The sequence below is a fragment of the Vulpes lagopus genome, chromosome 7 (genome assembly GCF_018345385.1).
Source record: "Vulpes lagopus strain Blue_001 chromosome 7, ASM1834538v1, whole genome shotgun sequence".
Classification (NCBI taxonomy): domain Eukaryota; kingdom Metazoa; phylum Chordata; class Mammalia; order Carnivora; family Canidae; genus Vulpes; species Vulpes lagopus.
The window spans coordinates 62,542,797-62,566,826 of record NC_054830.1 but is presented as its reverse complement, the minus strand read 5'-3'; the positions used below and the strand labels follow the sequence as shown (position 1 = coordinate 62,566,826).

Genomic DNA, 24,030 nt, shown 5'->3' with positions numbered 1-24,030 from the left:
CTTACTGTCTTCTATGTTAAAGGGTCACACAGCATTGCTTTTGATGTGGGGATGGGTATGCTTATTGCTTTGAGAAACTAGTGGACTAATCCTGCCTCTCTGTTTCACAGCTGAGAGTCATGAGGCCCATAGAAGATAAGCCACTTAACCAAAATCCCCAAGTAACCCCTCCAGTTGGCTGAGGTGTATTAGGCTGGAACCCAGGTTTTCTGGATCCCTGACAAAGGCCTTTCCATATGCCAATACGATGTGTTCAATTTTAAAAACATCTCTAAGAGCCAAAGGTGTACCCAGCATTAAACTAGGTGATAGACCAAGATGAACTGGTTATCGTGCATGTGTTCAACGGCCTCACAGTCTTGCACCAGCTGCAGGTTCCTAAGCAGACATTAGAAAACAGTATGCTTGGTGCCTGGATGGGGACACAGAGGTGTTAGGAGGTTTACATATACTCCTGACTCTCCCATAAGATTACTCTCAGTTCAGATCAGTGATGACTTAACCCCATCATCTTTTCCCTCATCTTTGGGGTACCACAGAGTTGGAGGGACACAGGGGAAAAAAGCAACAAACCATATGTGCTTGATACAGACTCGAATGGCAATGAAATAATAAGAAGCCAGAGTAGATTTGTATCACTGCTCTGCCCCTGCCAGGGTGATCTCGGCTGAGCCCCTTGCTTCCTCTGAGCCTCAGAATCTTCGTCTGAAAAGTGGGAATGGCAGGGCTTACCTCACAAAGAAGACAGCAAACACGTAATGCATGTGGCATCAAGTACACCTGTCCTCCAGTGCTAGAGGGGAGGGAGCCCACCATCATGCACAGACCACTGCGCCAACTTCCTATGAATTCTTAGGTTTGATCCTTACAGGTCTCGCGCAGATTACATTCAGCTTATATCGTATTATAAATGGTGTTTTTATATTACCTACTACTAGGAAAAGTAGGAGAAGGGTCCTCAAATTTTCTAATCATTTCTTCAAGTATGAAGAAGCTTTAGGGAGATGTGAGCGATCCGTCCTGCGGCTTTGCATACCCTAGCCTACAGGTGTGTCTACCGGCATAACCACAGTTGAGTTGGGGAAAACTTGGCTAGATAAGTCTTTACAAATGGTAGAAGCAATAATTTGTCCAAGGGGGTGTTGGCATTTGAAGCCAGGCAAGCTGCTTGCAGAGGTTTTTAAAAGGATGAGAGAGCCGAACAATTATCATGGTGCAGGGCCGTCCCCCACCCACTCCAGGTTACTAACAGGCTGCTTCCTTCTGCCTTTCTTCCCCCTTGCAGCCCTTCATGGGAGACAATTACTGTGATGCCATCAACAACCGAGCCTTCTGCAACTACGATGGTGGGGACTGCTGTGCCTCTACGGTGAAGACCAAGAAGGTAGGCCCCTAGGCAGCTGCCCTCTGCAGGCCCCTCCTGGTTCCTAGCCAGGATCACTGACATGTGGGACGACCCATGGTCCTGGTTGTGTCAGCACTTGCTCACACACTGTGCTGTACTGTATTGTATTTTTTGTTCTTTGAGCCAGTAGTTGAGCTAATATCATGTGCTGGGCCCTGAGCTGGTGGGCAGATTCATGGATGATCTTTGCAGATGTGGTTCCTTAGCCTCAAGGCTTGGAGCCCGGTATGGAAGCAGATAAGTACAAGTGTAATCAATACTTTCATAAGGGGGAGGATAGAGCATTGAGAGGGCCCAGGCCAGAGGCTGGAGAAAGGCTCTACCAAGGGGTCAGCATCGACACTGAGACTTGAGGGATAAGGAGAAAGGAACAGGAAGGTGGCCAGGAAAAGAGTTTCTGGGGCCAGAAAGGGTAAAATCTTAGAGAGAACTTGCATTTTTAGGGGGTCTGGGTAACATCTAGGGGCAGAGAGAAGATGGGACATTCTTAACAAGGTAAATCATAGCCTTTAATTGTTTTATAACCTGTTTGGTTTTTCACACTTGTAAAATTAGGGAGGGTGGTGGTCTTGGTTGTGATTTTCTTCCTTTTCATATTAAGGTATAACAGGAGTGATTCAAGTGTCTCGAGTCAACCTGGGATATTTGACTATGATGCATACCCACTGCTCATGGAAGAGTGGCCACCCCCACTTTCTTCCTGCTGAGAGTTGGGCAACCCAGGTTGAGAAGTGCTCTGGGTGACAAACGAGTTCATGAGGAACGATCTCTGGTTTTATACTCATCTACCATCTGCATTGAAAAATCATTTGAGATCATCTCTTTCTCTTTAAAGAAGGGGGAGCTGTGTTCCTGAGACCAGTCATAGTCCATCCTGGCTGAAGTGCTGTCAGTGATTATCTAGGCCCACAGTTCTTGTTTCATAGTGGGGGTAAACTGAGGCCCATACAGGAGAAATGGTTTGTCCCTGGTGGCAGAGTGAGGGACAGAAACAGAGCAAGGTTTCAGGGTCGCTATCCGTATCGCACCATCCGTAAAAGAATTAGTTCCTTTAAGAAAGATGCTCTGACCCTAGAATGTGGGTATGAACAGGGCAAGACCCAAGGAACACACTCAAGCTGCATCTTTGGGTTGAGCTGCAGGGGCTCTCTGGAATCAGCCAGTCTCGGATGGGCAATATTTCAGCATGCCTGCCTCCTTTTTTTTTTTTTTTTTTTTTTTGATCATCCCTAGTGTAGATCTGTACTTTCTGCTCAAATACAGTAGAATAAAATTCATTTCCTACTAATGGATTTTAGTTTTCACCCAATTATGAAAGAATACTTTTTTTGGAAAATCCAGAAAGCAGAACGACAGCAGAATCCTTACTTGTCTGACAGCCCAGAAACAGCCACTGGTTCCTTGTGCCACATTGTACCGCGTGTTAAAGTGTGTGGATATGTGTTCCTGTGGGGTCTCTCACGGCATTTCCAGTTTGGGATACTGTTTTGACCTAGCATAGGAAATCTTATACCTAAGAATGATCTGATATCATCATAAACCTTCCAGCTGTCGTTTTTGCTCTACTATTATTTATCAGAGGGTCCTGATGTATCATCATTTATGTGACCATTCACCTCGGGCTGTTATTTTTAACTCTTGGGTTACTTTGGTTTCTTGCAAAGATAAATAACAATGCTCGTGAGTATCTTTGCACGTAGATACTTCTCCAGCTCTGTTCCTCGACAGTTGGCTTTTTAGAATGGAAATGACTAGGACGAAAGGTGTGAGCATTTTTAAGGCTCTTGACCCCTGGTGCCAAACGAATACAGCATACAGGAGAGTCGATTTCACGTGTTGGGAGTCCACCGTGTTCAAAAGTTGAATGCACAAGGGAGTTTGTGTTTCAAATAGAAGTTTTTGTAGAATTATGACACAGTACTCGTGTGACACCATCAGTTGGAGCAAGAGCAGCTCCGATTAAAAGAATTTTCCTACCACCTATAACTTATATACGAAAACATTAAAAAAAAACCCTAATTTATTTTTTATTGGGAGACTCCCCTAAATGGATTGCTGTTTCTACAGAGTGCATGGTGGGAACATGAAGTCATGAGATTGAGGTTCAGGTGCAGATTCCAAATCATTACAGTCACTTGAAAAAACTACATATATATATACACCAAATGGCCATTTTGACTCTATGTTCATACTGGGCTCAGTTGCAATAATTTCAGACGTCAGGGTCCTTAGGTGAATGCTGCCTCTTTAGTGAGGGACCCAGAGTCAGTTCTTTGCTAGTTCTGAATGTGCTTCCTGGTCTTTTTTCCCCCTTTCCTTTTCTACCCACATTATATATGTAATTTAGGCTTTTTGTGTGAAAAGACCCCCTTCTTCCACATTAAATTGGTGATCCTTCTTGTCGGCCGGGGCTGCAGGATGCAGCTAGCCCAGCATCCTTCGTTCAATGAGACGCCTGTTCCTTGAGCACCTGTGTGGGCCCAGCAGTGCACCGAGCTGTGAGCACTGGGCCAAGTCGAGACAGACCTGCACCTGCCCTCGCAAGGCTCGTGGCCTATTAGGGGAGCCAGGCTTGGGCAGGGAGGTATACGACCGTGCATGGTGGTACCTCTGTAGAAGGGCAGGACAGCAAAGGTGCAAATCTTACGGAGACCGGTGTGAAGGTCAGAGATGGTTACATTGAGACCTGCAGGAGGAGTAGCTTTCCTGGGGAAGGTGAGGGGTGGTTGAAGTCAGGACGGAGAGCCTGCGAGTGCTACGTGTGTGGATGACAGACTGACGGCCTCTCTTCTGGTGCATTTGGCTTTGCTATGGTTGTTCCTGGTCCACAGTATTTGGGGCCTCCTTCAGATTTGAGATTCCTGGGAGTCTGACTTCTGGAGGAGAAAGGCATCTCAAATTAAACTTGTACTTCTACCATTTCAATTCCCCAGTTTAACTTCTGAGTAAAGTCCAGCTTCTCGGATGCTTTAACGCTCTCTCCCCGTGTACACCCGGCTGTACTGCCTGCAGTAGACGGCCTTATAGAGCCAGCAGGTGGAGAAATAGAGGATAGAGAAATAGAGACACCCCTAAGGGAATCGCCACAGCGGTCAGACATCCTGCCAGATGCTTGTCCCCTGTCTCTTTCTTTAAGCCCCACGTCCCCTCTTACGGGTCACTGTCATCCCAGTTGCACAGGTGAGCCAGTTTGGGCTCAGAGCACTTGCAGGACTTGCTTGAGTTCACTTGGCCACAAGTGCCGAGGCCCGAGTTTGAACCCAGTCCTGACTCAGGAGCCCAGCTCTTCCCTCTGTGTGGGGCTGAGTCCTCAGGGTGCGTGGGCATGACCCTCCCCGTTCTGGTTGGAGACAATTCGCCGTGAACCCCGCCTGCCAGGGAACCTTGGCCGTCGGACCCCTCCCCTTGGCAAAGGTGAAAGCAGCTTTTCCCGGCAGCAAAGACAGGGTGGGGAGTCGTTGAGGCTCCCAGGCTTGCCAGCCATCCCTGACGTCCCAGACAGCAGTTTCCTCTGAGTGGAAAAAAGTCCTGGTTTCTGTCTCCAGCTTCCACAGCAGGAAGCCTCTTGTAGCAGGAGAGGGGCCAGAGGCTGGCTTCCTTCCTCTACTCCCTGCCCCTTACCACTGGGCCCGTGTAGTTCCCACCTAAACTGTTGGCCCCGGGCACCCATCGTGGGAGGTCCCTGCCCACGAGCACGCAGCCCGGCACTCAGAAAGTCACTGACAGGCCGGATCGGCGTCATGGCCTTCCTACGTGACAGTGATTTCATCCGTGGAGCCCATCCTGTGAGCCTGGCCGTGGTGTGGGGTCTCTGTGCGTGTCGTCTCACTTGGAGACTCGGGTAAAACCCGGCGAGGTCGACTGAGCTGAGGCCCAGAGAGGTGAAGTCACTCGTACAAGGTGGCGGAGCTGTGGGGAGGACTTAGGATTTCGTGGCTCCACCATCGCTTGAGCGCTGCCGACGGGCCCAGCCTGGTGGTCACGGGGCACGAGTCTGCTCCTCTCGTCACACGGTCGCCCGTCCCGGGTGCTGTCTTGTTATCCGCACCGTCCGGACCCCGCAGCTGAGGCTGGGAGGGGCCGGGCTCCTCCACCGCGAGTCTAGGCCGCGAGGCGCTGCTTCGGAGCCCCGTCCCGGACATCCCGTAGTAACGGGCTTGCGTCTCGCCCTTCGCCTGGTGGGTGGGCGTCTTCCTTCCTGGTGCTCCTGGACAGGAGGCCCGGGCGTGAGCGCACGGCCTCTTCTCGCAGACATCCTTCTAGCCAACTCTCTAACTTAACCTCTTCCCAGTCTCCAAGGCCTAGGGCCTCCTGGTCATTTGGCCCAGGATGATGTCTGTCTGCTGCCTTCATCCTTCCTCCCCGTGCTCGTCTGTCCAGACACCAGCTGTTCCCCACATCTGCCTTGTGGGGTGACCCGGGCCCGGCTGGCAGACAAGAGCAAGACAGTGCAGGAAACTCCGTCTGACGGGGTGACCGGTTTCCCATCCAGACACCTGTCTGTAGTGCGGGGCAGACAGGAAAGGGCAGGACTCAGCCTCTCAGCATGTCCGTTTATTATTTTCCTGTTGGAGCCTTGAGGAGTCTCGAATACAGAGCAGATTTCCAGAATGGTCGCTTCAATAATCTACCCTCATAACAACAACAGAGAAATTCATTTATAATTGGAATCATTCTGAGTAGCCATGTGTTGGAGGTTTGAGGGAAGACGGGGAAACAGCCTTAACTTATTCAGCGTAGCGAGGTTTCGTGAGGCGTGGTGGCCTGGAACACTAGTTAGGATCGTGTTTTAGACAGCTGCTAAGAGACTGGTTCTGGAGGATGTCTGGGAAGTTGGGGTGTAGTCCCAGTTCTGTGACTTAGTTCTGTGACCCTGGGCAGGCCAGGCTCACCTTTGGGTTTTATCTCTTGACATTTGGATTATATTCATGTCTAAAGATTCTCCACATGGCTTCCTGAGGGAATTGGCCATTGGCAGGAACCTGAAGGCTATTTGGAGCAGAGACCAGTCGGCTAAGAAGAAATTAATCCCAGAAACATGTCTCAGCACAGGATGGCATGCCTAACTGATGACATTCAGTATAGAGTTGTTCTGTTTATTTGCTAAATCTAAGTAAAAGCGTGGTTTCTTGTGAAAGGACGTTGTACCCAAGCGTAGCCCATTGGTCTAAGGAGTCTAGTGATTCTATAAGATGTAGGAAGATAAAAATCAGTAGATGGACAGCAGCCTACTTAGCTGAGTGGTCCATGCTAAAAGGTTGGGTATTGGGCTGCAGAGTTGGTGATGTGCCTCAGTGGCTCTTAAAATCTCAATTCGGCAATCAGAGCGGTCCTCCTAAATAAGTCTTGGGGTATCACACCTCTGCAAAGCCCTTCAAGTGTCTCATTTTATGCAGAGTAAAAACCAGTCCTTCCAATGACCTATCAGGCCCTTGGTTGTCTGCCTACCCCCAGCACTTCTCTGACCTCACCCCTATTATCAGTACCTTCCCTCACTTGACTCCAGCCCTCTGGACTGTCCAGCTGGGTGTCCTCCTACCTTTGACAGACTTTGTCTCTGGCTCCTCCTTTAGCTGACAACATTCTTCCCCATTAATCCACATGACTCACTATGTCACCTCCTCCAAGTCTTTGCCCAAGTGTCAAGTTCTCAATGAGCCCCATCCTGACCACCCACCTTACGTTACCCCTGGCACTCACGCACCCATTTGCTTTGGCCTCCACTCTTCTTTCTTTTATAACCCTTATCACCTTGGCACATCCTAGAAAATATATTTATCATCTCATTATCCCTCCCCTCTTGCTGATCAAATGAAAATTTTGTGAGGTCAAGGATGTGCATCTGTTTGTTCAATGAGGTATCCCTAGTTGCACTATACCCTGCTGGTGAGCACCCGCTATGTGACGGACACTGTTGTAGGCCCCAAGCACGATGGACCTGGTCCTGACCATGCTGAGTTCATGTCTGGTGGACTAATGGCCATGTGCTTAGAGTATATTAAGACAGATAGAGCAAGTGAGGAGAGTCAACAAAGCTTCCTGGAGAAGGAAACACCAAAGGTGAGACATGAAAGGCATAGTAGGTCATAGCCAGGTACAAGGAGTCCGTGGGGGAGGGAGGACCAGGGATTAGGATGCGAGAGAAAAGAGAGTTTCTGGCAGAGGGCACAGTCTGTGCAAAGGCCCAGACATAAAGAGGCATGCTAAGGAAACCCCAATTCCCTGAGTGTGGCTAGAGCACAGGATGAGAGGGGATGTAAGTAGTAAGAGGTAAGAAAATGAACCCTAAGCAGGCTTTTTAAACCAAGCCAGAGAACCTGAACTTTATCCACAGAGCGTAGGAGTATTTCAGTGATTCTAAGCACTGAACTAGTGTAGAGGATCCTAGAAGGCTTCCTGGAAGAGGGGCTAGACGTGTTTACCTTGGAAGATTAGTAAAAGACAACAGGAAGATGACTAAACAGACTATACTAATTCCTCCTTGTCCCAAAAATCACTGGCTTCTGGAATGTTATGATTTTTCCTATTGAGGGTGTAGCGTTGACTTTTTCATGTGGATGAATAAGACACTCATTTTCGTTTGATCCTGCGAAGGGATCAGACCCTCCTATCCCCCAAAATTACCATCCTCATAACCACTGTCAACATCACCATGACCACCATCAATACCAGCATCACTGTCACCACCACCATCGGCAGCAGCAGCAGCACTCACTGAGCACATAGTATAAGCCATAGACGATGCTAAGGGCTTCCCTCGAATTCTATACTTTAGGTACAATACTTCCAGAGGGCAGGACTGTCATTACCCTCATTTTACAAACAGAGAAACTGAAGCCGCCAAAATGAAAGCAACTTGCCTAACAGCATACACGGAGCCCCTGACAGCACAAGGAATCCAACCCAAATCTCATTCCTTTCTCTCCACCGTCCCCTCCCTTACCCACATGACCACTGTATCCACATTGAAACAAGCCTCTCTATTCATGGACTCCTCCATGCCCCGTGCCAGGCGTGTGTCTCCCCTACCTCCGAGGAGCTTACAGCGAGTCCTTGTACTTGACATCACACCTTGGTCCACTTGATCTCATTAAATCTTTCCATCAACACGATGACGTCCCTGGCACTCAGGTGGTGAAGCGACTTGTGCCCAAGCTCCCGCAGTGGGTGGGGGGATAGTCAAGGCTTTCTGCCGTTCAGCGTAGGCCTCCCCTTGCTCCCCACACTGCACACTCTCTGCTGTGACCTCCCTGTTGAGTCTGAGTCAGAATCCTGGCCCTGCCTGTCTCCCAGCATCAGGGGAGACCCGCAGCCAGGGCCTTGCGGTGCATTTGCCTGGGCTGCATTCCTGAGCCGCTCACACATACGGATGGAGCTGTTCTCCCGGGCAGCTCACAGAGGAGAAGCCCCTGAGCCTGGGCACCATCTCCAGCCCAGAGGAAAAAAGGAGAGAATCCTGGCCTTTAGTCATTGACCTGGGCTTGTTCACAGAATCCTAGAGTGGGTGGCCAAGCCATTTATGGGATAGCCTCACCACACGGTGCTGGGAATCCCAAATGTAAACTGGCCACCACAGCGTTTGTGCTGCGGGTGGTAGGTTTCCTTGGGAGGCCATCGGGGGGAGAAGGTGGAACGCTGCTTGGGGAGTCAGGGAATCTGGGAATCGGGCTCAGAGCTAACTTTACCAGGATGTGGTCCTTATTTCTGTGCCTCACTTTCTCCCTCTGTCAAAAGGGGACCCTGACTCCTGCTGCACCTGCCTCCTGGGGGGTCGGTGTCGAGGAGAAGGTTACACACGGGGCTGCAGATCCCAGGCCACCTGACAGCCAAGTGACTCACCTCTGGGCATTGTAGTTTCCTCTAAGAAGTAAAATGGGGCTAGTAAGAATAGCCACCTTATTAGGTGTGCTGGGAAGAGTGAGTGAGATAATGTGCATGGGGTTCACTCAGCCAGGCACGTGGTAAAGGGATAAAAGGGGCTATTGGCTGTAAAAAGACAAAACAACATCCTGTCCAGGCTGTGGAGGAGGAGCCTTCTTACTCTCACTTGCTGAAAAGCTCTCAGAGTTCTTGGAGTGGACTTTTGAATCCTGTCATCTCATTACTGAGGGGTAGTGAGGTCCGGGGCAAGTTTTGTGTGCTCTAAACATTCTGAAACCTCTGTCTTCTCATCCACAAGATGGGTCGCTAACCATGCTAGCCTCATGGCGTTGTGCAGACTGGACTAGCCAGCAGGTGGGAGTCCTCTGGCACACGGAAGGCCCTCTGGAAGTGCTGGCGTGGGCGTTGAGTGTTGGTCACTGCTGTGGACCTGCCCCAGTTCAGACCCAGGAACCACCTGGGAAAGGGGTGGAGCTGCCAGCCACTACCCTTCTGTTCCCACTCATAGGCCCTTGATCAGGGAGGAAGCTTGTGAGAAGAGGAGACCCGGGGGCAGGCTCTGAACAGGCAGTTCACTGAGCTGCAAAAGGCAGGAAGGTGGAGGAGAATGTCCCCTCTGCACTAGGACCTCTGTAAGCTGGTTTGGAGACGCTATTTTACGCTATTCCTCAGCAGAATCCGGTGAGGTCTTTCCAAGGACTCTGATTTTACGGATGAGGAGACAAAGTCCCCAGGGTGCCAAGGGCTTACAGATAGTCAAGCAGCGCCTATGTAGAGCCCACACCCGGAACCCAGGCTCGCCTACCTCCTAGACTCCTAGCAAGGGCTCAATACCAGCATGCATGGAAGATAAGAAGGCTCCAGATCTGCCTCCTGAGACCAAGCCTTCCAGACTTTGTTATGTTCTGATTGTGGTTCCTTCTCTCGGTTTTCAGACATGTTTCTTTGAGAAAAGGTCAGAGCTGCCTGGGTTGACCTGGGGAGGAACGAGAACGGCCATACCATGCCCACTTAGCCAGGGTGGCCAGGCCGGCCAGAGAAGCTAACTGGGGCAGAGCCCTGGCAACAGATGGTTGTGGAGAAGCTGAAGGAACTGGGGATAGCAGAAAGGGCAGCGTTTGTGAGAGAAAGTCTAAATTTCCATATTCTGACCAGGACTTTTGCCTTCTACTCTTCTCAGGCTGAGGAAGGTTTTCAGACAGATGGGAAGGTAGAGACCATTAACATTGAATCTTAGTGTACAGGTTAGGGCAAGGGAAGCCCAGAGAAGGCGGGCAACCTGTACCTGTCACAGTGAGTGAGTGCAAGGGCAGAGGCTCCCTGCCTTGGATTCTGGGTATATATGCATGCACTCCTTTGTTCCTCCATTCATGGGCCCATTGAGTGCCTGTTAGGGGATATATAAAGACTCCGGTCCACGAAAGACAGGCTCCCTGCCCAGAGAGGGGTGACATACAGAACATTTCAGTACACGGAGGGCTTACGTAGGATGCTGTGATGTGGAACGTAGGTGATAATGCCATCTTTGTTCAGACCAATGAGGGAGCTGGTGACACCTGAGATGGGACCTCAAGAGCGGAAGGAAAGCTGGTCAGGACACAGCAGTGAGGGCAGAGGAACGTTAATGGCTAGAGATTTGCTCAGATGGTGGTTCTTTGTATAGGCGGTTCAACAGTGTTGTGCCAGGCAACAGAGGAAAGGCCAGACTCACAGAGGGGTGTTCATGTGCAAGAAAGCAACATTAATGATCCACACAACCTCCCGAAGGTGTGTTCTATCACAGAAAGCCTTAACATTCAGTAATTCCAGGTGATCTACCAAGATAACCTAATTATGTTTCCTTTTATAAGCTATACAACAGTGATCTCCTATTTTCGTGTCAGTTTTTCAATAAAATATTGATTATAGATGAAAAATAAGTAAGAAAACCCATGGGATATTTGAGAGAACAAGAAGGAAATAAGCCACCGAGAGTGAGGAGGTGAAGGGGACCAGGAGAGGCCCGAGAAGTGTGTGTGAGCAAATCATGCAAGGCCTTGATCTCATGCTGAGGACTTGGGGTCTTGTTCTAAGAGACCTGTTCCAGTTTTGTCCATGTGAGGTGCAGCAGGAAGCATGGGAGCTAAATCAGAAGTGAAATTATCCCTCATGGGTCAGAGGCAGAATTTGTGCACAGGACATTAGAGGTAACTGGATCATTCTAATGTTAGAACATGGGCAAGGGCAGGAGAAGAGAACAGATAAAGGGAAGGGAGGTGGAGAGGGGGACAGTGGGCAGCAAAGGTATCACAGATGGCGAAATGTGATCTGGTGGGAAATATGACTCGGCACATATGTATTCAGCATCAAGCATCTCCTGAGTGTCAGGCCATGTGCTGGGGCTTCTGGATGCTTATTCTCATTTGATCTTCACACCCGCATGCAATACAGTGTTTTCAAAAATCGGCCTTTTGTAGATGTAGAAACTAAGCATCAGGACAGTGAAGGGACTTTCCAGAAATTGCTCAGTGACTAGGAGTCAAGCAAAGATGTCAGTCCAGGCCTCCTGGCCCCCGTGATCGTACTCTCCCCACTTGACCTCAGTTATTAGACTTGGACTTGGCTCTGCCATCAGTGTCCCCACTTGGACTGGAGGATGTCCTCCATGTCTCTTCCAAGTCTAACATTCTCTGCTTCTCTTAGAGATAAAGAGGTTGTGGAAGACTTCTCTAGATTAGAAGGCACAGTCTCTGCAAAGGCATGACGACCAGGAGGTAGAGGTCCTGAACAGGGCACGGCCAGCTGCTGGATGCAGAAAGACAGGCACTGCGTGGAAGGAGCCTCAGCGAGAAAGCTTATATTCTTGGGAATGCTCTAGGAGTTGAAAAGAGAAACAGAGATGTGCTAGTCATGAGTACAATGAAAGGGTCAGGAAGAGATGGAGAAATGAACAGAGACATTCATTCATTCAGTGCCTCAGGCTCAGAAAACAAAACTGCCATGGTTCCTGCCTCACTGAGGGAGAGAGATGAGGAGATACCTATCCTGTGATTGGTCGGTCTGTGCGCTGAGCACGTGCCAAGAACTGGGTGTTACATGCTTTTCGTCAGTTCCCTTATCCTCCGTCACACCTCAGGAGGTGTAGGCTTTTCGTTATTCCCATTTAATGACTGAATTAACTGAGGCTCAGAGAAGTTGTCACACGCTCAAGATCACATAAGTGGCTTCAATCTTCCATTTCAAATCATTGCAAAATTGCAAGATGGAGAGAGGTTGCGAGGGAGGGAGCGAGGGAGGGGAGGCAGGCAGGCCAAGAGGCAGCGAGAAGAGTTAGATACAGAGAATGAGTCCACAGGCTAGGAGGAGGACAAAGATGTTCTCTGAGACCATGTGAGCACTTGGAGACCCTGCCTAGGCAGGAGGCGAATGAGGTCATTAAATCCATCTGCGCAGATGGGGGACCCTCTGGGAAAAGTTATATGCAAATATCATGATGCAATGAGGTGAAATCTGAAATCCGCTTGCGTTAGCCCAGGCTGGGGCTCAAGCAGGGACTGCACTGTGCTCTTTGGAAAGATCATCTGCTGCATCGAGAAGACATTCGCTCTTTCTCTCAGTTTCTAGAAAGGAGAGCCAGCCCAAGGTCACAGAGCATGTGAAGGAATGGACTGGGAACCAAAACTCAGGCTTTTCCCTTTTTTTTTTCTTAGAGAGAGAGAGAGAGAGGCAGGCAGGCAGAAGGAGAGGGAGAATTTCAAACTCCATGCTCAGGGCAGAGCCCTACATGAGGCTCGATCCCAAGACCATGATCTGAGTGGAAATCAAGAGTGGGATTGAGCCACCCAGGTGCTCCTCCCATTTAAAAAAAAAAAGGTTTAATCTCTTTTCATTTTTTCCCCCAGCTTTCATAATATATGTGGATAACAGATCATGTTGTACCCTTCTCACCTTTTCTGAGAGCCTTCAACCGAGACTTATGCAAAATCTCTATGTGAAATGCCCCCCCACTGAGATCGCAGGCCCCCTGGAAAGCGGCCTGAGCTTGCTGAGACATGCACTAGTTGTTTTCATCCTTGCCTCCCCAAATCAAAATTCCTAGCATGTGTCTTTCTTAGAAGGCGCTTTCATATACTTAATTTCACTTGGCCACCACAGCAGCCCTGTAAGTGAGGTATTCCGTCGTGCAAGTCTTATCAACCAGCTTTGGAACAGTACCTTCCAGTTTTTCACCCATGATTTCATTCAGCCCTTAGAATTCCCAGTGCGAGGTGGGGCTGATGATGCCAGTTCTACATCCAGGAACCTGAGGCTCAGAGAGAAATAGCTTGTCCTACCTTAATGACCACGTCTGCCACTCATTACTTTGGGCAAATGGCTGCCCCTTTCAGAGAGCCTGTTTCCCCGCCTGTAAAAGGGTGGTGGTTTTAGCACCTATCTTAAAGCGTTGCCTAACCCTTCATAAATGCCCTCAAAAATGAAAGCTGCTATTGTTATGACTTTGGTAAAAATTATGACAGGGCTGGCAAGCAGCAGAGCTATGACTTGAACTTGAATCTGCTACCTGACACCACCTCCGCACCCCCAACCCCGTCATTCCCCTTCTGCTCTGCACTACTTGTCTGAAAATTACTGTATCAGACCCAACCACCTGGCTCACATCTCTCTTTCTCTCTACAGGTCACCCCCTTCCCTATGTCCTGTGACCTACAAGGTGACTGTGCTTGTCGGGACCCCCAGGCCCAAGAACACAGCCGGAAAGACCTCCGGGGATACAGCCATGGCTAAGGAAGGACAAAGAGTTGACAAAGAATTCCCAGCGCCAGGACCCGCATCCCTTTGGTATTGATTTCACAGTCAGCTGCTCAACGGAATGGCCTCCCCACACCAGGGATCCTTAGCACCCAACCGGTCTGCCTTTAATTTCACCCAGGAAGGACTCATAGTAGGGGCGCATGAACCAAGTTTCGCCATATTGGATGATGGATTGGAATCCCATCCCAAAGTCTTAGATGGATTGCACATATAAGTGTGCAGTCCCAGAGCCTAAAAGTCTCATCAATTGTCACACAACCACAGCGAGAAACATGTTCTATATTTAGGAGTGTGCACATATGTGGTTAGTACACATGCATGCATACGCACCCCCAACAAACATCTATCTGCACGAGGGCAGTTTGGGAGACTGAGCAGAGAGAGACTGGAACACACTCAGTCTTTCCTTCCCCAAGCTCCTAGACAGTACTGTCCTTGGGAGAAAGAGAGTCACAGAAACTGCCAAGACCAAGTGTTGAGATGTCAAGATAGCTTGCACTCTAAGGCTTGGAACATGTAGGGCATGCCCAGTTGTGCAGCCCTTTGGGATTAGAAGTGAAATGTTCTCTGATCACCTACCTTCTAGGGAAGTAGAACCCAGGACGAGGTAAAGAATCCAAGGTATGAAAAGCCCCCAAATTCTTCTGTTGCCATGGGGGATCTTACCCCAACTCCAGGGTTTGAGGCCAAGCTGGAAATGGCATAGGGTTGCAGTGTCAAGGTATTATAACAGCCCCCTGCTTGAGGCCATACTATCCCTCCAGAACCCACCCATTCCCCAAATCTTGCCTTGGGACCACATTCGCTGCTACTTTTCCTGCTGCTCTATCCTATACATTGAGTACCCCCAAGATAGTAGGACTAGGTTAGGAAAAACCCCACACAACCAAACAGTCTGCCTTAAAAGTGACCCACATTTTCCCATGGCTCCTCATGTCTTAGGTCTTCTGTAAGAGAAAAATCCTCATTGGCCCACATGGTGAGAAGTTACAACCCCCACGGGTGGGCTTCTCATCCTGGAAGGGAGTAGAGGGACTGGAGATGCTGAAACCCTCATGGGGGGTCCAGAATGTCTGAGCCAGTGTTAGATTTTAGAATCAAGGGGACCAGTGTTAAATGTCTGTGATGTTGGGGCGATCCAGAGACTGCTGGGATAGTGGGGACTCTTGAGTTAATTTTCCTTATCCAAGCTTTCCTGGCCCTCCAGGCTAGATCAGGTTTTGGTGCTGAGGACTTTGCTGTTGCCCTGAGCAGCTGTAATTCTAGAACAGAGAATCATCTTGGGTTTGATGCGTCTAAACTATGTTCTCGAGGGCCATCAGAGGGAAGCCAAAGAGTTCACAGCCTCAGTCCCCAACCACCCAACATGGGCATCATGTTTTCCACAGTCTTCCAGCTACCAGGACTCCCATCCCCACCTGCAGTTAGTCAGCCCTTCCCTCTTTCCCATGTTTAGCCTCCAAAAGTTGAGAGGAAGGTAGTCCCATGCACGTGGAAGCCCCTACCTCATTGGGGTCCTCTTTGCCTGTTTTCCACCCGTTACTTGTCCACTGCTTTTGAAATAATATGAGAAGAAATTAATACAGAATGAGGTAGAGAGAATGGTCAAGCTGGACGTAATTCCTAAGACCTGGAACTGAGAAAGTGAGGCAATGGGAGGGTATCGCATAAAGATTGCTGTAAATCATGTCATCTCAAATATAGTGAAAACAACCAACAAAAACAAAATCTAGCATTGGAATGGGAAACCCCAGGCATATGTGCTGACCCTCCTCATTCCTGCACCCGAAGTAGGCATTGTTATTCAATCATTGTCCTTGGTCCTATGGGGATCAAAAATAACTTCAGGAAGCTTCTTCCTGTATTACTCCCAACTGCAATTACCTGCCGACCAAGAACACTTGAGACGCCAACATACCAAGGTGCTTTTGGCACAGGTGCCCATAAATTAGGATGCAGTCCTTAGATTTGTGTGGCTCGTACCATGTTCCAAACCCTGAGACTGGGTTCCAGATTGGAGAGGTTGCCACCACGGTTAAGGACAGGCTCACATCCTTTACAGTTCCTTCTTTTACAAACTCCTATCTCACGTATATTCAGAGCAATTTCTAGAGTTACCAGGGCCAGTCCTTAGCAAAATTATCATAAACATGGAAGCAGAGATCCCATTTTGTACTCCTTCCAGTACCTTTGGATGCTGGCCGATGTTAAAGCCCCTCGCTCGCCCTAGTGGAGTTATCAACGTGTGGTTAGCTGACAAGATATGAACTAAGAAAGGTAACTGAGTGGGCCTCCCAGTTGCTTTATCACACCTACAAGTAGTGTGAAAGGCCTTGGAGACCCGAAGACGCCATCACTAATGGTGGGGTTGCAGGAACCACAGGAAAACCTCTCCAGCTTCCTTTCAGGACCCCCGTCCTCTTTCTTCCTTCACTCTCACCCTGTCTGTGCCCACACTCTCCAGCTGAGCAAAGCTTCCTAGAGGCTGACTTCCATCTTCAGACTCACAGATTGAGTCAAGCAAGGAGCCACCCAGTCTCCTCCTTACCGTCATTCAAACCTGTTACTCATAAATTCCTATTTGCCAAGGATGTTAGGCAAGACAGGCTACTTGACGGATGGCCAGCCTCATGCCCACATGGAAGGCCCTTCTCAAAACTTAGTGAAAGAGACTCCGTTCTATTCATGCAATGCACTGATCTCGGCCTTCATTTTCCTTCTGGGAATAGACTCATTGTCTTATCCCTTCGATGATCTCCTGTTTAGGATAATGGAGTACTCACAGGGAGGCAGATCTGAAGCACTGTTGTCTATCGATCAGCAGCTCAGGGGGCCCTAAAACACTTGGGGGTTCTGGATCTGAAGAAGTATTAGCCTGTTGGCAGCAAGAGAGAAAAGATGAGGAAGACGGTTCTCCAAACCCTGTTGTGGGGAGCCTTTCCAAGCCACAACCCTAACTGCATGCCCAGAGGACTCATATTACCCCCATATTCCGTGCCAACCACCTCTTAAGGGAAGACAGTCCTTGGGAAGTCTGTTTTGGTGGCTGAATTAGGATGGTAAGAAAGGGAGCGATCTATGGTCGTAAATAGTAGGGCTTTGAAGATGGAGGGTATCGGCTGCTACTCCTGGCTGCAGCATGTTGAGTTACTGCCTAGACAGTTCTCTTGGTCTTTTTCCCACCTTGGCCCATGCTTAAATGCTATTTGTTGAAAATAATTCTTTGAGACAGATTTCAGCTACCTCCCTTCCAGGTTCAATTTAACTTGGTTGTAACTGTCAATTTGTTATAGGTCTTACCTGTGTTTTAAAAAGAAAAAAAAAAAAAAAGAAAAAAGAAAAAAACAGGAAGGAGGAAAGGAAGAAAGGAAACCATAAATTCAAGTTAACAGTTTTGAGGTTTTTGTGTTTTGTGTGTTTTATTATTATTTTTTTTTCGGGACTACTTCAAGTGGGAAAATGAAAAGAAGAAATTGATGGTATCGAAGCTGTACAGATAGAGATTGATAGAAGACAAAGATATGAAAAGGAAATAAAAATGCATGATTAAAAATAAGAATTTAAAAACCCCCTATTTTTGTGCTTCCTAAAGGGAACTGTTTATTCTGCAGGCTGCGTAGGTAGACACAAGCATAAAAATTTCCCTAGCAGGAGACATAAAGCGGGATTTTATAATGCTCTTATTTTCTGTACATTGTGGTAGATCCAGGCAATAAGGCATCTTCCCCCTTGGATATGTAGTTGTTGTTGTTGGGGGAGCATTTTGTCTATATGTTTGGTGGCAATCAGTGGTAGTAGGGAGTGGGGAGGGCTTGAAATTGGTTTTGCCTAATATTAAGGGGACATAGTGTGTTGTGCTTTTCACGTTATAAAATGTTTGTATTTACCAGTAGAGCACTGGGCTTTATAAAGACTGCACTTAGAATCACACTGCACGGTCCACTTTCCTAAAAAGCTGCTACATGACCAGACAGGTAACTTCCGTGGTTTTTGAGAAACGAAACAAAAATAAACCAAGCAAACAGCAAACATAAAAACTAAAGAGCAAATGAATAAAAGCCTATTCTTTGAACTTACTCAAGTTTTGCCAAATTCCTACCAATTGTTTGATCTTTAAGAGAATTCTTTGACAGCCAAGAGAGGAGTTATGTCTCTAGAGAAGGAACCTGGAGTTCTTAACTCCGGGCTGCAGGTTTGCTCAGTGATCTTGAACAAGTCATCAAATAGCTTCTCCATTTGCCTCAGTTCCTCCAGCTGCAAAATGGGGATAATATTACTTACCTACCTCACAGTGGGATGGCAGGGGATGGTGTGAGGCCCTGAGGTTTTAAAGGGGCTGTGGCAATCTGTGAGAGACACACAAAGTCCATGGGTTACTTTTCAAGAATGCACAGGCCCATTGGTCACTTAAGAAAGACAGGGAGTGCTCATCTGATATTTCAAGGAATAAAGCTGGAGCTCCTAGATTTCATAGTCCACCTTAAGAGAGAGGCTTGTAGTTGGGGATATTTCACTCATAGGTAAATTGGATCCCACCCCCCCCCCATTCTGACCTTTACCAGTTCTAGAATTTGATTAAAAGCCAATTACATCTTACAGTGTAAAAGTCAGTTTACCGTGGTCTAGTCAAGACTTATGGGCCATTTCCAACCTCACAAGAGGAAGGGAGTCATTAAAATCCCTTCTTCTTCTTCTCAGACTTAAAATTCCACATCGAGTGTTCCATTTAAAGAAGATACGGCATTCTGAGTGCAAACAACTCGGGGCTTCTTAAACTACTACACCAGCAGTCAGTGAGGAGAATTTTGAACAATTATTACGTTGCTTTCTTGGGTCTCTATAATCAATAACCTGTCCGCAGATATCTATCTATATAAAGATATTATATATAAATATAAATTTACATATATATGCACATGTATATATAGTTGTACATATATGTGTGTATATATATACTTAAATGTAATATTTACAAAATAAAACTGTGATCTCGTCTAGAGAAAATGTATTCATATTACAAACTGCTCTTCCATATTTATGTATCATATTATACCTTTTTATTATTGTTATAATTATTATGGGTATTTCTAATTATGATGATGTTGAAATCTGTTTGGCACCTTCTGGAACTACCAAATAATGACTCTCCATTGAAGTGCTTAAAATCTGTTCTCATGAGAATTCTACTGGCCTACTACTATAAAAAAAAAAAAAAAAAAGAAAAAAAAGAAAAAAAAAGAAAAAAAAAACCCTAAACACCAAAAACAAAACACAATTCCAATCCTTTTTCTGTACCTCACGCGCATAAATTTGCTGCTCCTATTTTGGGTTTTATTTTTTCCTGTTTATGTGTTTTTATGGATCTAAGTTAAGTCTTTCAGCAATATATAAAATTGTAAATAGTAAACTTTATTTATTAAGAATGTCATCTTTTTTAATTTATATTTACACAATTGTTCATCTAATTTATTTTTTCTATACGGTTTTAAATACTCAGACATATTTTGCTGTTTGTGATATTTTTATCCTGTTCTCGTGGATTTGTTTTTCCATACTGTTTTCTCTGGTCTCAATTACAGGTTGGATCTCACAAAAGAAAAATAATGATGTCAAAGACAGAAATATTTTGCCACTGTTGATTACTATACCTTAAAATTCTATATTATGAAAATATATAATAGCTTGTATGCTTCAATATGTAGCAGTGTGGTTTCTGTCTGTTGTGGAAGTCTAAAGGACTCTCATATGTGCACGCTCATACGGACGAGATCCCCAGAGCCTCAGATGGGAAGATTATTGGTAGCATGAGGTCAAATTCAACATACACCCAATCTTTTACATAAATAATTCCTGAAAAATACCTTTATTTTGCACATGCAAAAACTGAAAACCATTCTTACATGTTTGTTTTAAAAAAAGGCTCAGTTTTCATGAAACTGTCAGCTATATCTAGCCTTTTGGATGCTATCTTCAACAATAAACTTCCAGCATATTCTTTTTTTTTTTCTTTATGATCGAATGCTTAGTCATCCACTTCATCAACCTGCTGCTGAGGCTGAAATTTTGCTGTATTTGATTTGCCTACTGGATCTCATTTTTCATCGTATCACCACTTAGTAGCCATGTGATCTTTGGAAAGTTATTTAAGATTTAGTTTTCCCATCTGTAAAATGGAAATAATAAAAAGGCTCACCTCATGATGTTGTTGATAGAATTAAATAGGATAAATATGTAATGTTTTTAGAACTGCAGCAGACACAGATCACATATTAATTCTTGTTATGACTATTATTAGCAGGGGAAAACTACTCATAATAGATGAATTTTTCTCATATCTACTTGTTTTTTTAAGAGAATAAAGCCAAGATTCACCAAAGCATTCAAGTACTTGCACAGACATTGCCACGGAGTCAAGTCGCTGGCACCATACACTGAACTCTTGCCTGGCAGTACCACAATGGCACAGGTCAAAATCTGTATTTGCTAGGACTTAACAACTTTGAGTCTGCACAAAAGGGGATTTTTGGGGACATAAAGGTGAATTATATTAAAGGGTACAGGTAGGCACGTTAAGAACCACCCATAGTAGGATTTCTGGTCTCTTTACAAACAGAATCCACTGAGAGACATGAGGGAAGCCACCAAAGAATGGAATAAAAGTCATTGCTAAATTATGCCAGATAAATAGTTATTCCCAAAGAAAAATAATGATTAAAGAGGATGTTTACTTAGTTCTTTTCAATTCACTGTGAAGACTGAAACAAGATTTAAATAATAGTTTCATGAAAAGAGGCAAGTATTTCCCAAAGAGAGAAGAGAAAAAAAGACTTCATATATTATATATATATTATATATTTGTATTCCTTCGTTTTCTCTGTAGAGACAAAGTCATGGGGCAGAGATTTCTCTTGGTAGAAAGAAGATATTAATTCTATTGTCTTCTCCCTTCCTCCTCTAACACACTCTCTCTTTCTCTCTCTCACACACACACACACACACAGTAATGGAAAAAGTTCACTGGGCTTTAGTTGCTTAATCTGTCAAATGGGAAAATGACTCCCGATTGGGTGGGGGGGCGGGCAGCCCGGGTGGCTCAATGGTTTAGCGCCACCTTCGGCCCGGGGTGTCGTCCTGGAGGCCCTGCGTGGAGCCTGTGTCTCTGCCTCTCTCTCCTCTGTGTATCATGAATAAATAAAAAATCTTTTTTTTTTTTTTTTTTTAAAAAAAGGATAGGGCCTACATTGTATCATGCTATGTTGACATTGGTGAATCTATCCAGTTCTTAACCTTTAGGGCCATGAATAAGAACCTAGGACAAAAGTATAGCCTCTCTTGCCTTCCACTCAGGAGGAGGCTTCCTTCTTCACCTCTGTAAAGAACTGTGATTTGAGGCAGAAAGCAGTGCAGGGAGTTGGCAATGAGAAAAGGTATGTGGTATGTTTAGAAACCTAGTATGTTTAAGGCAAGTGGTATGTTTAAGCAAATGGGACTAGCAAAGGAAGAAAAAAGCATGGCACCTTCGAGGAGAAATTGAATAAAAGGCCAATGCACTTAGGAAGCCGAGAGGGTACTGGTGGACCAACAAGAGGATGGAGACGTTATCATGAGCCATGTTGAGACTTTCAGGTTTTTTTTTTTTTTTTTTTAAATCTTTTTTTTTTATTTTTTATTATTTATTTATGTAGTCATACAGAGAGAGAGAGAGAGAGGCAGAGACATAGGCAGAGGGAGAAGCAGGCTCCATGCACTGGGAGCCTGACGTGGGACTCGATCCCGGGTCTCCAGGATCACGCCCTGGGCCAAAGGCAGGCGCCAAACCGCTGCGCCACCCAGGGATCCCGAGACTTTCAGGTTTATCTTAACAATGTGGAGCCATTGAAGTTTTTCAGAAAGGGATTTACAAGGGCAGTTTTTTGTTGTTGTTTGTTTTTTGTTTGTCCTTCTCTGATTGATTGATTTACTCAGCATAATACCCTCCAGTTCCATCCACGTCGAAGAAAATGGTGGGTGTTTGTCATTCCTTTTCTTTTTCTAGCTGAAAATTTTAATAATAAATTTATTTTTGATTGGTGTTCAATTTGCCAACATACAGAATAACACCCGTGCTCATCCCGTCAAGCGCCCCCCTCAATGCCCGTCACCCAGTCACCCCCACCCCCACCCACCTCCCCTTCCACCACCCCTAGTTCATTTCCCAGAGTTAGGAGTCTTTATGTTCTGTCTCCCTTTCTGATATTTCCTACCCATTTCTTCTCCCTTCCCCTCAATTCCCTTTCACTATTATTTATATTCCCCAAATGAATGAGACTATATAATGTTTGTCTTTCTCCGATTGACTTACTTCACTCAGCATAATACCCTCCAGTTCCATCCACGTCGAAGCAAATGGTGGGTGTTTGTCCTTTCTAATGGCTGAGGAATATTCCATTGTATACATAGACCACATCTTCTTTATCCATTCATCTTTCTATGGACACTGAGGCTCCTTCCACAGTTTGGCTATTGTGACATTGTTGCTAGAAACATCGAGGTGCTTTGCAGCGGATGTGGGATGGTATGGGGAGGGAAAGAGGTATACACAGCCCAGCTCCCCAGTATTTGCATGGGAAGAAATATACACTGCTTTCACATTACCAAGACTGAAGTTTGCAGGATACTAAACTTGCTTCCATCTCTATGAAATGATGAATCCCTGTTACATGCCCAAGAGACTGAACAGGTCTAGAGTAAAGACCAATAAAAAATTAAAATCATTATTATTCTCCTAGCTTGTACTTTAAAAGGAGAGCAACAAAAGAAAATGATAAAAAATAAATAAAGGGAGAACGACAAAAGCAAAAGTTGGGAAGGGGTGCCTTTCTTTAAGACGAGGAAATAATTAGCTTCTCTTTTATTTCTCACACAAGTACTGTGATATAGGGATCATTATTCCCATTTTCACAGATGAGAGAAACTGAGGATCAAAGTTTAAGTGAATTTTCATAGTGAATGGCCCCAAAAGTCAAGTCCCAATCTTGTTGAGTTGTATGCAAACACTACTTTATACTGATTCTCAATTCTCACAATTATCTTAGGTCTGTTTGAGCTAAAAGCAGTGTTATTTAAATACTCCAAGGATGGAAATTGTTTCAACTTAATCTCAACACAGATTGAGACTGGTAGTGATTGCAATGCTGGGTTGAGGAAGGTTTTATAATGCATCCAAGCTACAGGGGAAAGGGTAATGTGACCCCGGGAAGGTCATCTCATCTCCCTGAACTTGTTTCCTTATCCATGCTTGCCCATCGTGGAAATGGAAGGGAAGTGGCAGTATGAATGTTCTCACTGCTTTTCTGTAATTAGTATAGTTTCTTTATTTTTCAAATATAAATTGAAGATTGGGTGGGTGGGGGGAGAAGATTCCCCAGGGCTACAGCTCACGCCAGACACAGAGCCCCTCTTCAGCCTCCTTGGTTAATATTCTCCTTGACCAGGATGACTCCTGTCTAACTTGATGAGAGACCTCATCATCTTTGTGTTATCTGGATCCCCTTGAACAAGTTACCAATTTGTACCGTGACTGGTGCCAAATGAGCATTTTTTTCTAGAAGTTTCCATCCATGATTAGTAGAGTCTTGTTTCTTGGAAGGACACTGAACTTGTCTCAAGCCAATAGAACAGATTATGTTCACTTCTCTAGCTACCCTATCCTCTACTGACCAGTTTGGGTGGGGAAGACAGTGTATATAATAATCTCTAAAGAAGGTTAGTTACATTTACTGAGAAATCACCTTTATCCATTCTCTAATTTAATCCTAAAAGCAATGCTATAGACACATATTTTTAAGTCCATTGTATGAATATCAAGATCCACAGAAATGAGATACTTTGCCCAAATACACAGTAAACAAGTAGTAGGGCAGGATTTTGCCCAGGCATGTGAGATTTCTAAGCCCACACTTTTATTTCTTATG

The 24,030-nt window shown here is 46.0% G+C and overlaps 1 protein-coding gene across 1 annotated transcript in view; it reads left to right on the top strand.

Moving 5' to 3' along the window:
• PAPPA (pappalysin 1) overlaps positions 1 to 20,624 on the top strand; it is a 239,219-nt gene extending 218,595 nt beyond the window's left edge. The window contains exons 21-22 of the mRNA XM_041763676.1: positions 1,286 to 1,384; positions 13,943 to 20,624. Of these exons, the coding sequence (XP_041619610.1) occupies positions 1,286 to 1,384; positions 13,943 to 14,050 (207 nt within the window). The 3' untranslated portion in view covers positions 14,051 to 20,624. The remainder of the gene's footprint in view (positions 1 to 1,285; positions 1,385 to 13,942) is intronic.
• The last annotated feature ends 3,406 nt before the right edge of the window (positions 20,625 to 24,030 follow it).